At 35.6% G+C, this 15,265-nt stretch overlaps 1 protein-coding gene across 4 annotated transcripts in view; it reads right to left on the reverse strand.

Annotated features, from left to right (window-relative positions):
* LOC128204072 (lens fiber membrane intrinsic protein-like) overlaps nt 1–15,265 on the reverse strand; it is a 48,659-nt gene that overhangs the window by 17,267 nt on the left and 16,127 nt on the right. Inside the window, exon 1 of one of the 4 annotated variants that reach the window (XM_052905412.1) lies at nt 4,196–4,786. The exons of the other annotated variants lie outside the window; for them this stretch is intronic. Coding sequence (XP_052761372.1) covers nt 4,196–4,403 — 208 coding nt within the window. The 5' untranslated portion in view covers nt 4,404–4,786. Of the gene's footprint in view, nt 1–4,195; nt 4,787–15,265 lie in introns of those variants that run through there. 4 annotated transcript variants of the gene reach the window in all.

Below are 15,265 nucleotides of genomic sequence, written 5' to 3' on the forward strand. Positions count from 1 at the left end.
TCCAGCAAGCGGATTTAATTTGCTGTTTGTTTATGGTTTCTGTTAGAAAGAGATAAACATATAATTATCATGCTCTTTCGTAAAATCTTTTATCTTACCTATACACGTTTTGTTAACCAAACTCTGAATTTGGAAAGGTATTTGACAATGAAAATTTAAATGTCTAAATGCCAATAATGAAATACTTTGCAGGCAAACCAAACAACAATGTATATCCAACCTTGCCATTGTAATACCTACTTGTATATGGGAACCAAACCGGGTACCCAACGGGTCTAGTCCAGGGTCGCCTACAGTTAAGGATAACACTAGTAGCATAACATTCATCCCACAGACCAAAGAACCAGGCGACCGTCACTTGATTGGTCTCGCCGGGTGGAAATTCCGTGGTTGCCCATCCCACGGTGTAGAAACCAAACATGTGTAGCATGAACGCGCAAATTGCGACAACAAAAATCACAATCGAACAAGCACCGGCATTGTGACAACACCCAGTTTCCTGTTTTCTCTCCTGTTTTACGCGTTGCATTTTTAATCCAACGAAACACCAAACAACCCAAACAAATTTTCCGAAGTTGAAAACGAAATATTTCGAAAAGTCAAAACAATTATGTTCAAATAAATTCCAGCCAATTAGGAATAGCAACTAGTGTTATAATTACAAAAACAAAAATAAGATATGTTCCAGAGTTGAAAACGAAATACATGTATTTCGAAAAGTCAAAGAATTCTGTTCAAATAAATTCAAGTAAATTGAGTATAACAACTAGTGTTATATATAATTTCCGTACATAAACAACGAAATGCGTACTGCATGGAGAGGATCATTCAAGGTTTTCGGACACTTGTTTCCGCCTAAGGAAAAATAAGCCTGCCAAAATTATAGGTGTTTCTCAGTTCTGTTTTTGAAGATGACCTTTTGTCGCCCATGGGAAAACGTGAGTCAACACATCAAAAGTCTGCCTAAGTAATAAACAACAATACTTCAACAATGTGTGTTTTATAATTATAATCGTTTATAGTCTTTGTTAAGTCTGTATGCAGCTCGAAGGGTTAACTCGGTGCATTTACTTCGACCTTCCTGTTTTTAAACGAATCTTCAGCGACACCATCGATTTTGTATCTTGTACTGTTTAACATATTGCAATGAACGTGTTGTTATTGTTGTTGTTATTGTTGCTGTTGTTGTTTTTGTTGTTGTTGGTAGTGGTGTTAATGGCGGTGGTGGTGTAGATGGTGATGGTGGTGGTGATGGTGATGGTGATGGGTGCTGCTGCTGCTGCTGCTACTGCTGCTGCCGCAGCTGCTGCTGCTGATGCTGATGATGATGATGATGATGATGATGATGATGATGATGATGATGATGATGATGATGATGACGATGACGATGATGATGACGATGACGATGACGACGACGACGACGATGACGATGACGATGATGACGATGACGATGACGATGATGATGATGATAATGATGTTTTGTTCATTACAAATGAATGATTTTGAACAAAAAACTATTTCACGATTATAAATTGGTTGATATTATAGGAAATACCCTTCATCGCCGTTATATGGGCTTAGGGCGTCCCTTGAAACAATTAGACGTTCAGCAAAATATATACCTTAGTCATTGATTTTCAAATTTGGGTTAGGGGAGGGGTGACTTATTTTAATATGACTGTTTCAATGTTAATATGCGTGTGCTTGTGCTCTTTCATATATGGGACCATATACATGTGTTGACAGGCGAACCACGAACACGATCGTAACAATTCTCCTTTGTAACATGAGAATGTTATACACCGAAACCGTAAGTATGAATTAACGCCGTTCACGGACTGTACCCTAGTTCGGCATTTACATTTGAGTTAATACAATTTTAAAGGGGCGTTAAAAAGAGCGGCGGGCGGGGATGAAAATCTAGCAATGAATTATAGTCGCCTTAAGTTTATCAAGAAAGAAAGAATTATTTAACAGTGTATTGTGAAATGTTTATACAAAATTATTGTTAATAATTGTAAAATGTTGGTGTCCAGTATTTAATTTTCGACTTAACCTCATCAGTTTATGTCATCTATTGTATTCATGTCTGATCCTATGTCATCCTGATATTTGTAAATCATAGTTTATGTTATGTGTGTATAGGCTACCGGCCTTGTAGCACCATGAATCGTATGAATAATGTTAGACGTAATTTCGCTTCCGCGAGAGCGTCGCATCTTGAAGTTATTTAAAGCTGCACTCTCACAGATTCACCGTTTGACATTTGTTTTGTCTTGAAATGAGCCAATTTGGCGTAAATATCTGCATACCATTGGTACAAGACTGCTGACAAAATATCAGATCACAGATTTTCATATTTCCGTTCTAGAATTAATGTTTAATGGCTCAAAGATTTACTTAACGGTTTAAAAAAAATGTATAAAACATTATTTTTTGAACTTAGATATAAAAATCTGCGAACTTTTTTTGTGAGCAGTCTAATATGACTGGTTCCCATGCATGTTCGCATAGATTTGCTCGTTCAAAGAAAAACAATAAAAAAGTTGTCAAGCGTTCAACCTGTGAGAGTGCGGCTTTAAGGGGAAAATCGCGTAATTTCCAAGAAATATTCACACAAGTGAATTGCTAGGAACAAGAGATGGAATTGTTAGACATAACCTCATCCAACCTTGCAGATAGAAGCCTTGAATACTCCCATAACTTTATCGACGATTGGCAGTCTAGCTGGAAATCTTAAGTATTTGCATTAGCTGTGTGCCGCTGAAGGCTTTTGATATCTAATGACCTAAATCTTTGATGTAAATGCATTCTAAGAAGATGTAAGGCAACTTTATGCATGGTAATAATTTGCGGTTTTGTATGTGAACAACCTATAAATTGCAGAAACTCGAGGGCACAGCTAGACAGGGACCGTGTTCAATAAGAATTATAATGAATATTTTAGTGAGAATTTCGTATTTTTTCACATCTATTATTTTAAATACCCGGTACTTTTCTTCAGATTTATTCATATGCATAATATTGTTTAGACCATTTTCTTGCTTTTTTATTATTTTTTTGGTGTACAAACATTGTTCGTTTTCTTAAAATTCAAATTAGAAAAAAAGGCAATTTTTCACTAAGTTGAAAATTGTTACTAAGATGCTTATTGAATACGGCCCCAGAATTGATGTTCATGCCCGGTTTGCTACTTGTAGGTGATTGGGAGGTTCGGGACTTCAGAAGCAAGCCCACACTAGTTTTGTTTAATTCATGATGCCATTAGTTGCGGGTTTTTTTTCACTGAACATCAGGCGCGTAGCTGCCTATACGCGAGTATGCGGCTGAATCCACATGATTCTGATATAAAAAAAAATAAAAAATCAGCCTAAGTTGCAGTATGTGTACTTGACTACATGATCCTAAAACTGTCCATTTTTAAGTATAAATAAAGCACCTCAGAACGCCCAGAATGCAACAGATTGAACCATGGTTTTCCAAAGTTTCCGAGGGAAGCATGCCCCCGGACAAACCCTAGCACAATTATGAATCCACGTGAATAGAGGGCTAGCTACGCCCCTACATATATTGAAACGAAATAAGCACAAAATATAAGGAAAAAAAAACTAAACAGAAAGACTGGCTTATATGTTTACCTAAAGCCATCCTCGGCACCCCAGCGTATTATAACCTATATGTTCATATAGGTTATGATACGCTCGGGTGCCGAGGATAGCCTGAAGCATATATCCCTCTACTCCTTTAGTTTTATAAAAAAAAATTATACGTTGTATATTTCGAAAATCATATGCAGGCCCGGGGATAAAGTGCAGCTAGTAAAGCTTTTTAACAAAAGGCGTAAAAGTTAAATTGTACCCTGCGCATGTAAGAGGTCTTGTGGGCGAGCGGTGTTATTGTCAGCTTTCCATTAAATTTTTGTACTGTACCGCAGTGGGTTCGCTTTCCATTTAAACCAGGTTTTCACACTTTAATTGTATTTTTTTCTGCATTTTTGGTATAAAAGATAAAAATAAAAATAATATTAGGGTTTTGGATGCATAACCGTGAAAAAAAAGAATTGGGCCAAAATGTTTGTTCCCACAGGAAAGCGTGAAAGTATTTCAACGATTCGAAAAAAAATGAAGTTAAGAGATCGAAAAACTACAAGCATTCCGCCGAAAATCAAGCAGATCCAGAAAATAAAAAAACCTACTTAAATCATCCTTGAATATGTCTTTAATGGAGTCCGTTATGGCGTAGTCTGAGCACACCCCGAGGACACAGTTCTGCCATAATCCTCCGTGGGTGAAGCTGGACTTGTACCAGTAACTCGTGGAAAACCCCACCACAAATACCACAAAACTTCCAAGGCAAGCAAGGGCGATAATTTTGCTAAGAAGACTGCTGGGTCCTTCCGCCATCTTGTATTGAGTTTATGGAAGAGTTACCTCACTTGTTTCCTTAAACTTAATTCCACGATTCAAAGATGATTCGGGAAGGTGCTTTTTTAAGATTCGGTTTACACAATGTTCTAACAAGAAAGTGTTAATATTTTCTTGATGATAATATTTTAAGTATTTCCGTTTGAGCGTTAAACTTTCACAGAGCAAACCTTAAAAGTCACATTTGACCGCTAATTTAACTTGTAATTATACACTGTAAAGCTTCATGAACATAAATGATACAAAAACACTACACGTCGAGAAAAAAGAAGGCGAATGATAAATGAAGGATACACCTCGATCAGTCATGAAGAAAACATTGACCAAATTCAAGACAATGACATGTACACGCCCACAATACGAGATACAACACTCGAACATTAATTGTTTGTAAGATGTCAAATCGGTAATCACAAACCAGTCATCATTAACTACTTATTTATGCCCGAACATTCGTGATTTACGTTGTTATAGAGTGTATGCATGTGACAATTATTAATCATATTATGAGTTTACATTTACATCGACACGGGCAATTATATATGTGTCACTGCCTTAGTTTTATGATACAATCAGGTTGTAAGAAAGATCACTGGACTGATTGGGATGTTTATGTCTCTTTGTTAACAATGATGTCCTGTTATAGTTAAAAGTTTTTGATGATGATGATGATAATGGTGATGATGATGATGATGATGATGATGATGATGATGATGATGATGATGATGATGATGATGATGATGATGATGATGATTATGATGATTATGATAATTGTATTGTTATTGTTGCTGGTGCTACTGCTGCTTCTGTTTTTGTTGTTTTTGTTGTATTCAGTAATGGTGGTGGGGGGGAGTGGTGGTGATGGTGGTTGGGATTGGGAATTTTATCATCGCGTTGTTGCTAAATATAGTATTGTGTAGTCACAGTCGTTTGCGTAAGAAAACAAGAGGGCCATGATGGCCCTAAATCGCTCACCTGAGTAAAAGAGTTTAACCTTTGTAATCAATATAGCTTGATATTTGTTCTCAAAGAATATTGAAAAACATATTGGTCAAACATGTTGCCTGGATAATCACTGACAGGACTTCGTCAAAGTTGCCTGCACACTGACAGGACTTGTCACAGTTTCCTGCACACTGACAGGACTTGTCGATTGACTGCACACTGACAGGATTTTGTTCAGTTGCCTGCACACTGACAGGACTTGATGTTTGACCGCACACTGACAGAATTTGATTCTCATACCTGCACACTGACAGGACTTTGTTCAGTTGCCTGCACACAGGACTTGATAATTGACTGCACACTGACAGCACTTGGTACAAATACCTGCACACTGACAGGACTTTATTTCAGTTGCCTGCACACTGACAGGACTTTGTTCAATTGCCTGCACACTGACAGGACTTCGTTCAATTGCCTGCACACTGAAAAAACTATGTGCAATTGCTTGCACACTGAAAGAACTTTTAGTATAGATACACAAACAACTGACAGGACTTCGTTCAATTGCCTGCACACTGACAAAACTATGTTAAATTGCTAGCACACTGATAGAACTTTTAGTATAGATACACAAATAACAAACAGTGCACCGTCCAATAAAATCATTAATCTGCCTTAAGCTCTAAAAATCAAATATCAGATCACATTAAACACCTTCAACTTATATTATCACCTTTATCCATCAAGGACAACATCACATTCCTTCTTATGTTAATAATATTTTTTTTCTTTATATAAGTTATTAGTGAATAACACTATCCACACAGAAGATAAGATTGTAGCATCTGCATGAACTATAATCTACATGAAGTTCAATGGAAAAGTCTGATGATTAAATTTACTATTAAGTAAAAATGAAATTTCTTCTAAAGAATAAAGTGTATAATAATTATTTGAATCTATGAACCTAAAAAAAGAACAATAATTACCTCAGAAGTGACTATGTTGAAGACTTAATAAAAGTTAAAATCTATTCCCTTGTTACTAAAAATAGAAAGTAGTGGAATCTCCAACAAAAAGGAGACCATATAGCAAGACTTGCTGCCCATACTTCAAGAGTAAACTTTACATAACTATCAGATTTTAACAAAATGTATTTATAATGAACTTGTAGCCCGCGGGCTGAGGCCAACTTTTCTCCAGGGGCATAATTTGAATAAACATGGTAGATAACCAATCGACAATGTTACACACCAAATATTTAAGCACTAGGCTTCATAGTATTTGCCAAAAAACGTTTTGTAATTTTTCCCTTGGCAATCAGAGTTCTGCATGGAATTAAATTCTTTGAACAATTTTGAAAAAAGTACCAACCAAGGATCATTCCTATGAAGTTTCATTAAAATTGTCCAAGGGGTTTAGGAGAAGAAGATGATTATAACCAATTGTTGACGCTTTTCCTTTAGGTTGCCATGGCAACCAGAGTTCTGCATGGAATTAAATTCTTTGAACAATTTTGAAAAAGCACCAACCAAGGATCATTCCTATGAAGTTTCATCAAAATTGTCCAAGCGTTTTAGGAGAAGATAATTATAACCAATTGTTGACATTTTCCTTTAGGTTGCCATGGCAACCAGAGTTCTGCATGGAATTCATTTCTTTGAACATTTTTGAAAAAGCACCAACCAAGGATCATTCCTATGAAGTTTCATCAAAATTGTCCAAGCGGTTTAGAAAAAAAAGATGATTATAACCAATTGTTGACGACGGACGACGAACGACGGACGACAGACGCCGGACGCCGGACCGATCACAAAAGCTCACTTTGAGCACTTTGTGCTCAGGTGAGCTAACAACAACGGGTCATTCATCTCAAAATTAACATTTTCAATCCTTTTCTTCCATTTTGACTAAACCATACACTGTGTAGACGAAGTAAACGCTCATAAAATACAAAAAAAAGAAGACAGAGAATACAGTCATATAAAACATCCCCCTCTTAATGCAGTAACAATCAGAGAATAAAAAATCACTGACTAACATTGTCACCTATGACTCACAGCGAGTCATTTGTCTCTTCCGTCAGCGAATTGATTTTACATGTTTATACAACAAATTGACAAATGAGGCATCAAATCGAGTATGTTGAAAGTAAAGAACTTATAGAAACGTTAGAAATGGATAAGGCAGAGGAAATGAAGTAAACGACTCAAAAGGTGTCCATGGCTGCGGATGGACCATGGAAATGACAATAGATGTATGTGTTGGGGCAAACTATGAGGTGTTTAGCTATGCTCATAAAAGAGTAACATAAGCACCAAGCTTGGTCAAAATTTTAAGGATTTGAAATGGTTTGAATAGATAGTGGATAAACGTTGATAATTTCAAGAGTCTGTGGCCTGCTTGTGACAATAGTTTAACGATATATTGGTCCCATTTATAAGAAAAAAGATTGTGGTCACGTTTGGTAACAACTTGATACAAAGTGCTAAAATTATAGAGCGAACGGCATGAAATATTTCACAATTCAAGGGCCATAGCTCCAATCTGTACTAATGGTTGGTTATCAAACATTTAAAAAAGATATCATGCACTGTTGCCAAGTTTGATGAAGTTTGGATAAAAATAGTTTAAGTTAGTTGCAGCAGCCAATAGTATAAAACTGGTTGGATAATGCATTGGTTTGGTCAAAGTTAACCGAAATGTTTATTGATTAGTCAATATTTATCCAATAATTACTATTAAACATTCCAATCAATTAATTTTGCAGTCTAACCTTATACATTTGTAATTCTGAATAGTTAAATAGTTAATCTGTTTTGAAACAAAAAGCTTTATTTTTCTTCGAAACAACCCCGAATATATATGGATGGTTTACCATGTCAGAATTCTGTAAATGTAACTACGCTGCAAGTAGATCGCGTAGTAATTAAATTTAGCAGTTATGCAGTTATTCTTAATGATTTATGTAATAAAACACGTCAATGGGATTTATTTGGAACGTAGTAATAAAACTTACACGTTAAAACACTACAACTAATTTATATCATTATTATTATTTTCACGAACTACTTTTGAAACCAACGGCCTACTTCCGAACATTATCGTACGGCGGAGATGGCCGAGGTGTTCCGAGTTAAAAGATGGCCGTCAATGTATGTTATGCTGCACAGGTGACATTATTAGACAAATGCGCCAAATACATTTATAATTCAGTCAATAATCACGACCTTATAGTTATCACAACAATGGCTGTATACGTATTACAAATTGACATTACACTTAGTTTACAATATCAGAAGATAAACGTGAGGCATAAAACAGACATTATCACAAGGAGATTGCGGATGGGGTTTTTTTTTTCAAAATTTATTTTAGAAACAGATACACACATACCTGATTTACACTGGATCCAAGACAAGTCTTATAAACCTGGGTTCCGGACTAATTTCGTATAAAAACATGCAATATGTTGCTGACTGTGCGAATTTACGATGATGTGTTATTTTCATTACGATACTTGACTCGCAACGTCAGAATACCAAGGAAAATGTAAATACCTGTGTTCTTGATTTACCTACCTCAAGGGCAGGCAGATATCAATGTTACATTTGTTTTCCATTTTCGAGTATATTTAAAAAAAGGAAATCCAAAAGTTCCGCGAGCAACCTGATTTATGACAAAATATTGATAGATAAGACATTTTATTAATTTTTTATATGCTCGTTTATACAGTTCTACAATCAATATCCAGTATGCATACATACGCGTAGCTGCCTATACGCGATCACGCGGCTGAATCCACATAATTCAGACTAAAGACATCCAAAAAATTACCCAAAGTTGCAGTATGCATACTTGACAACATGATCCTAAATCTGTCCATTTTCCAGTACTAGATAAAGCACCTCAGAACGCCCAAAATGCACCAGATTGCCCAATGGTTTTCAAACTTTCCGAGGGGGGCATGCCCCCGAACCCCCTAACACAATTATGAATCCATATGAATAGAGGACTAGCTACGCCCCTGGGACAAAGGTTATAGACAATGTATTAAGCAATATTAATTACAAGGGTGTGACAGTGACTGCATTTGTAATACAAGAATATCAAGAGAAACGTCGATGCATAGCATTGTTTCCGCGGAAAGGCTGTCCAATTAGCGCAGTGGTTAGCGCACTCGCCTCTCACCTAGGGACCCAGTTTCGATTCCCGATTCCTCTCGCGTAAAATCATGCCAACGAAAGGGATAAATATAATGTTGGAATTACTTGTTTTACAATCGTTGTTAAATATATGTTTAAACTAAAAGTCGGCGCAATATAAACAGGGGAAAAACTTACATCTAGATCAACAATGAAAAGATGGTGTGTACTTAAATGAAAAATATAATTAGTATACATGTATTCAAAAGTCATTTCACTGCAATGAATAAATGAATGGGAAAAATGATTATACATTATGAGGAAACAATCTTATATGACTTATTTTGAATGACATTGCAAAACAAATACTTCAGAATAATGTTAGTTTTTCAAAACTTCCTTTGTTGCTTCTCGCAAAGGGAGATTACTGCGTAAGAGATTGAGAAACATATAAACAAAATAATGGTAACGTGTAACCTTCAGCTATTTATGAAAAACCTTCGAGATTACTACACTGGAAGTAGATCACGTCGTATTTTCAATTTAGCAGCTAAACTTAATGACGTTTCTCTTGGGAATCGTAATTACTTATGCAATAATACACTTCACTGGCAATGAATTTAAACATATGATAGATATACAAAATACACATTAAAACCCTACAATCAATTAATGCTATTATCAAAACATACGAACTTCTTTTTCTGATGTACCGGCATACATCCGAGGTTGTTTTCGATTAAGGAAAAAAGTTTGTATTTAAGATCAATATAATCCAAAAAAACAACAACAATAAACAGAGCCGTTATAACTTAAGACTTCATCATCAATTACACCGTCAATTACACCGTCAATTACACCGTCAATTACACCGTCTACAAAGGCGAGCTTAAGATATGATTTGATAGGGTCTCAGATGTAAAACATACCCTACGTCACCAGAATTAAGAGTACACACCCGGTAAAAACTTCATACCTAATTATACAGAAATGGACAGTTGGAAAAATAATTTAGTTTCATGATTTCTTACAACAATCGTTTGGTAAAATTCCAACAGGATAAATCAGAAGAAATTTACAGCAACAGGGGAGAGAAAACTGTTCCCAATATGAAATGCGTGTCTTTAAAATTAATCAAAAAGACTTTCAGGGAGGCAACTAAAATATCATTGTTTGCCAACCATAGCATTAAAGTGTGCACTATTATGTCAGAGCCATCACTCAGTTTCTTCCAAACCAAAAGTGACTCAACTTCCTCGAAAAAAGGTAAAACTTAACAATAATACAATGAAAAATACAGGGACAAGCCTAGTAGTCGAAAATTGAAGAAAAAAAGCCTATTTAGGGGCACAGGGCAATGGTCCAAACCACAATGAACTATAGACACAAACATATTAACATCACATACACAAATACAAAAACAAACTAACAGCACATATACACATTCAAACACCATCAATAAACCATACCCTCAGCAAAATTGCTTTAAATGATGGATTACCGCCTTGGAAGGGTCTGACAAGCTTCATATTTTTTTTAATCTCGGAAGTCTTTAAAATGGTAATATTACACAAATCAAGCCATCGGACACAAATACTGTTCTTAGGTTGATCCAGTTTTAAGGGTCCTAAGACTTTTTTTAGAAATTGAGCGCGGGTCACTTCAAACAAAGAGAATTTACTTATAGCCATGCGATCGCCTGATGTGCTATTTCTGTTCCCAAAACCTATAATTTTGCAGTAATTGTGGTAACGACATGCACTTATGCAATAATTGTTGTTGCAGCTTATTTGATGTTATATTATATACTATTCTGTAATTGCATTTAATTACTGTCGATGCTCTTTACAAGTGTTTTTTGTGTTACATTTTTTATCAAGTTCCTGAATTAGTAAGAAAGTTTTTTATGAAAGATTTATAGCAAGAAAGAAAAAAATGAAATATTCTTTCAATAATTTATATACGATATGTTGTAGTTAGATGACCTGAAGTTAAATATTTATGTTTTAAGAGTGGGCGAAGTGAGTGTAGCAAACGAGCCCTTCTTCATCATTAATATTTTACTTCAGGTTATATAACCCACTTAAAAACAACCGCATCGGCTGTCACATTTGTCGGAAGGAGTGTGATTTCGTTGCGTGGCAGTAGGCTGACCTTTAAACACCCGCGAAAGTTGAAAATCTTAATGCAGCCTAGTACTTAATGATTGCCTCTCTGCAGTTTCATTTACTGAAGATGTAGGTTGTATTCTAAGACAGATTGTCGTAGGAAGTTAACACAGATGATCGGTCAAGCAGGCTAAATAAAATAAGATACATGTTCCGCTTAAGAATGTTCGAGAACTATTGGCTTGGGTGTTTAGCACAAAGCTTGCTGTGACTTGTCGAAGCTCACAAGTGGTTCAGGAATATATTTGTTAAACTACTTAGGCGAAATTCTTTGTGCCAAGTACTTACATGGGCGTACTTGAACATGAAAGAAGACACTTATGCTAGTATCGAATGGCTTACAGATGTCATCACATTCCAAAACCTGAAGGGACGACTGGGGCGTTTTAATTGGGTATATATGTATGAATCTGATAGTGGTTTCACCAATCAATCTGATAAGCACTTATTTCCTCGAATATAAAATGTCATTGTGTACTTTAGTCGGAGTTTATAAATGTTATTGCCATGGCAACATTTGTTATAACAGACATGCAAAGCAACGGCATAAAAGCAATTCGGCAATTTATTTTGGAAACGTATAATATTAGAAAATATAGGGAAGAGTGAAGGCAGTGTGTGTATACCACGTGATAAATTGCGTCATAGATGCTACGTCGGAAGGCAATATTTTGCTTAGAATGAAGACTTTAAACAAAGATAACTTCACTATTTCTTCACCATTTTAAATGAAATATAGCGCAGTCCACGCGCTTATGGAGCCCCGCCTTAGGTCTTTTACCAGAGTTTGATTGAGAGTTAAGTTTCTTAAAACACTTCGACAAACCTTTCCAAAATACGGCCGTCTGACGGAGCACTGTCAAAACATTATCTTAGAAACAGGTCTGTCGAAGTGTTTGGTGAAATTAATCTCCTTATCAAACTCCGGTAATAAAACGAAGGCGGGGCTCCTTAAGCGGCATAGACTGCCCTTTGTTTCATTTAAAATGGTGTAGTAAAATAAAAGTTATCTTTGTTTTAAGTCTTCATTTTAAGCAAAACATTGCCTTCCGACGTAGCATATATGACGTAATTCATCACGTGGTATACACACACTGGAAGGAGAAGCACGTAACAAGCAATAAATACACAAAATGTGATTACAAAAAAGAAAATACATCGATGTCAACTTGAAGAGTAGACAAAACACAATTTAAGATAAATGCTTATAATACATTTTATGTTGTTATATTTTTCAAGTATTTATATTTAGATCACGTTTATAAATGTATGTCTGCTATAAGGCTTATAATTTTATCATAGTTATAACCTTTTTAAACACTTAAAGATGCCCTCTTAGTCCCAAATAAGATTTACCACAATTAATAGAAATGTTTTGATATACAATAAATGATGAATAAATGTCGAAAACAATGATTCTTATGACGGACAGCGAGTTTAATTTGAAAGATAGGTGCAGAAAACACAGCATTTCTACTTTATGAGACGATAGTAGATCACAGTAAATCTTTTAGCATTCATCAATCATTTAATATTTTTGTGATCAGTAAATAATATTTTCCATAAATGCATTATTTAGTAAGTAGTTAAAGATTTATCACTCAAAATTTATGTTTCAATTGTTATACATGTGTATGTATTGATTTTGAATAAGAGTTTCACTTTAATTAATATCCTACCGAATGAGTGTGCATTATAAATACGAATTTCCCCCGGAAGGAGGATAATGACAATGTTTTGATTTCGATTTGCAGACTCGCTTGGCTTAAGGCTAGGTATGAGTTTGCCGACGAGGTGATACATCAACATTGTTAATAAAGTAGAGATTTCCGTAAAACTGAGTAATCATACTCCCACATGCCATGACGGAACAGTCATACGACCTACATGAAGTAAGGCATTCAACAGTTAATATTCCTATACAACATGCAGGCGCGTAGCTGCCATTGCGCGAGTACGCGGCTGAATTCACATGATTCTGACGAAAAAAAGTAAACAAAAAAAGATCAGCCAAAGTTGCAATATGTGTACTTGACTACATGAACCTAAAACTTTCCATTTTTCCAGAATGCACCAGATTGCACCATGGTTTTATAAGATTTCCGAGGGGGGGGGGGGCATGCCCTAGCAAAATTAGGAATCCACAGGAATAGAGGGCTAGCTACATCCCTGACTAGTTGTATCTACAGTGAGAAAAAGTACAACCTGTGTTAGGCGACTATAAATTAATTACTCGATTTTCATCCCGGCCCGCCCCCTCCTTTTCCGCCGCCCATTAAATTTTAATGACTCAAATAAAAATGTTGAACTAGTGTCTGTATTTGCGTACCGGTCCGGTACTGTCCAGGAAGTGTCAAAATAAACATTCCAATATGGTAGCAATAGATATATGGTGTACAAATGACACCTAAATGAACCATTTAAGACTAAAATTAGCCAATTAGTGGAGAGAGAACCCCCTTTTCCCCTTGCAATATCGAAAAAAAACTATTTTCAGGGGTTCCTGTGAAAAGGGGTGGACGCCACAAAGCGTGCCGCTTAAATGCGCCCCCTCTTAAGTCAAATCCTGGAATCATCCCTGCTACACATTATAATGTTGTCTGCATATCAATCATCACTTCATTTCATTTTCCAGCCTCATACAAACGATCAAAGTTCAACGTATATCTATGGTGTGCCAAACTATTCCAATTAGCAAGGGACTTTAAACAATCAACTAAAAACATATCACTGTTTCATGTGCCGCCTCAAAAATATCAGTTTGTTGCCCGAGTTACTGAATGGAATGCTAGCAATAACTGCATTTAAAACTTTGCAAATGATTTATCAAATGAATTTAACTTGTTTCGAATTAAAAATGTTTTACAAATAGTTTGGACTGTCTCATACGGTGTAAAATGTCACAAACGGTACAATGTACTTGCATGGTAGCGAAAACTTACATTTTCAGCCAATAAGATTGCAGAAAGGCAACCATTAAGTAGTAGACTTAATCATTAAGAATTCCAACGTTCGCGCGTGTTTAAAGGTCCGCCCACTGCCAATCATCCGAGACAGGTTGTATCTAAGTCAGTTAGATGACATGAAGTGAATTTTTAATGATTAAGAAGGACTCGTTCGCTCCGCTCCCTCCACCCATTCTTAATCATTAAGAATTCACGTCATGCCATCTAACTATTACATGATAACATGCTTTCAGTAAGGGAAAACACAACGGGATTAAATGTAATCATTTTAGCACTTGAAACAAAAATAAGAATTTCAATCAAAGAATAATTTCCAAGCCAGAGGCCGTATTCATAAAGCTTCTTAGTGAAAAATATCAACTTAGTGAAAATTTTCAAATTTTTAATTATGAATATCTGTAATCAAATTTGGTCTAATGCATTTTCTTACCATTTTTCATATTTTCGGTGTAAAACATTTAGTGAGTTTTCTTAATATTCAAAATGTTTTCACAAAGTTTAAATTTTTCATTTAAGCTGCACTCTCACAGATACACCATTTTTATAAAAAAAATATTTTTGGCTTGGAAAGAGCAATTTTTGCGTAAATATGTGCAAACCAATGATATAAGTTTGCT

The sequence above is a fragment of the Mya arenaria genome, chromosome 10, assembly GCF_026914265.1.
Source record: "Mya arenaria isolate MELC-2E11 chromosome 10, ASM2691426v1".
NCBI classification, from domain to species: Eukaryota; Metazoa; Mollusca; class Bivalvia; order Myida; family Myidae; genus Mya; species Mya arenaria.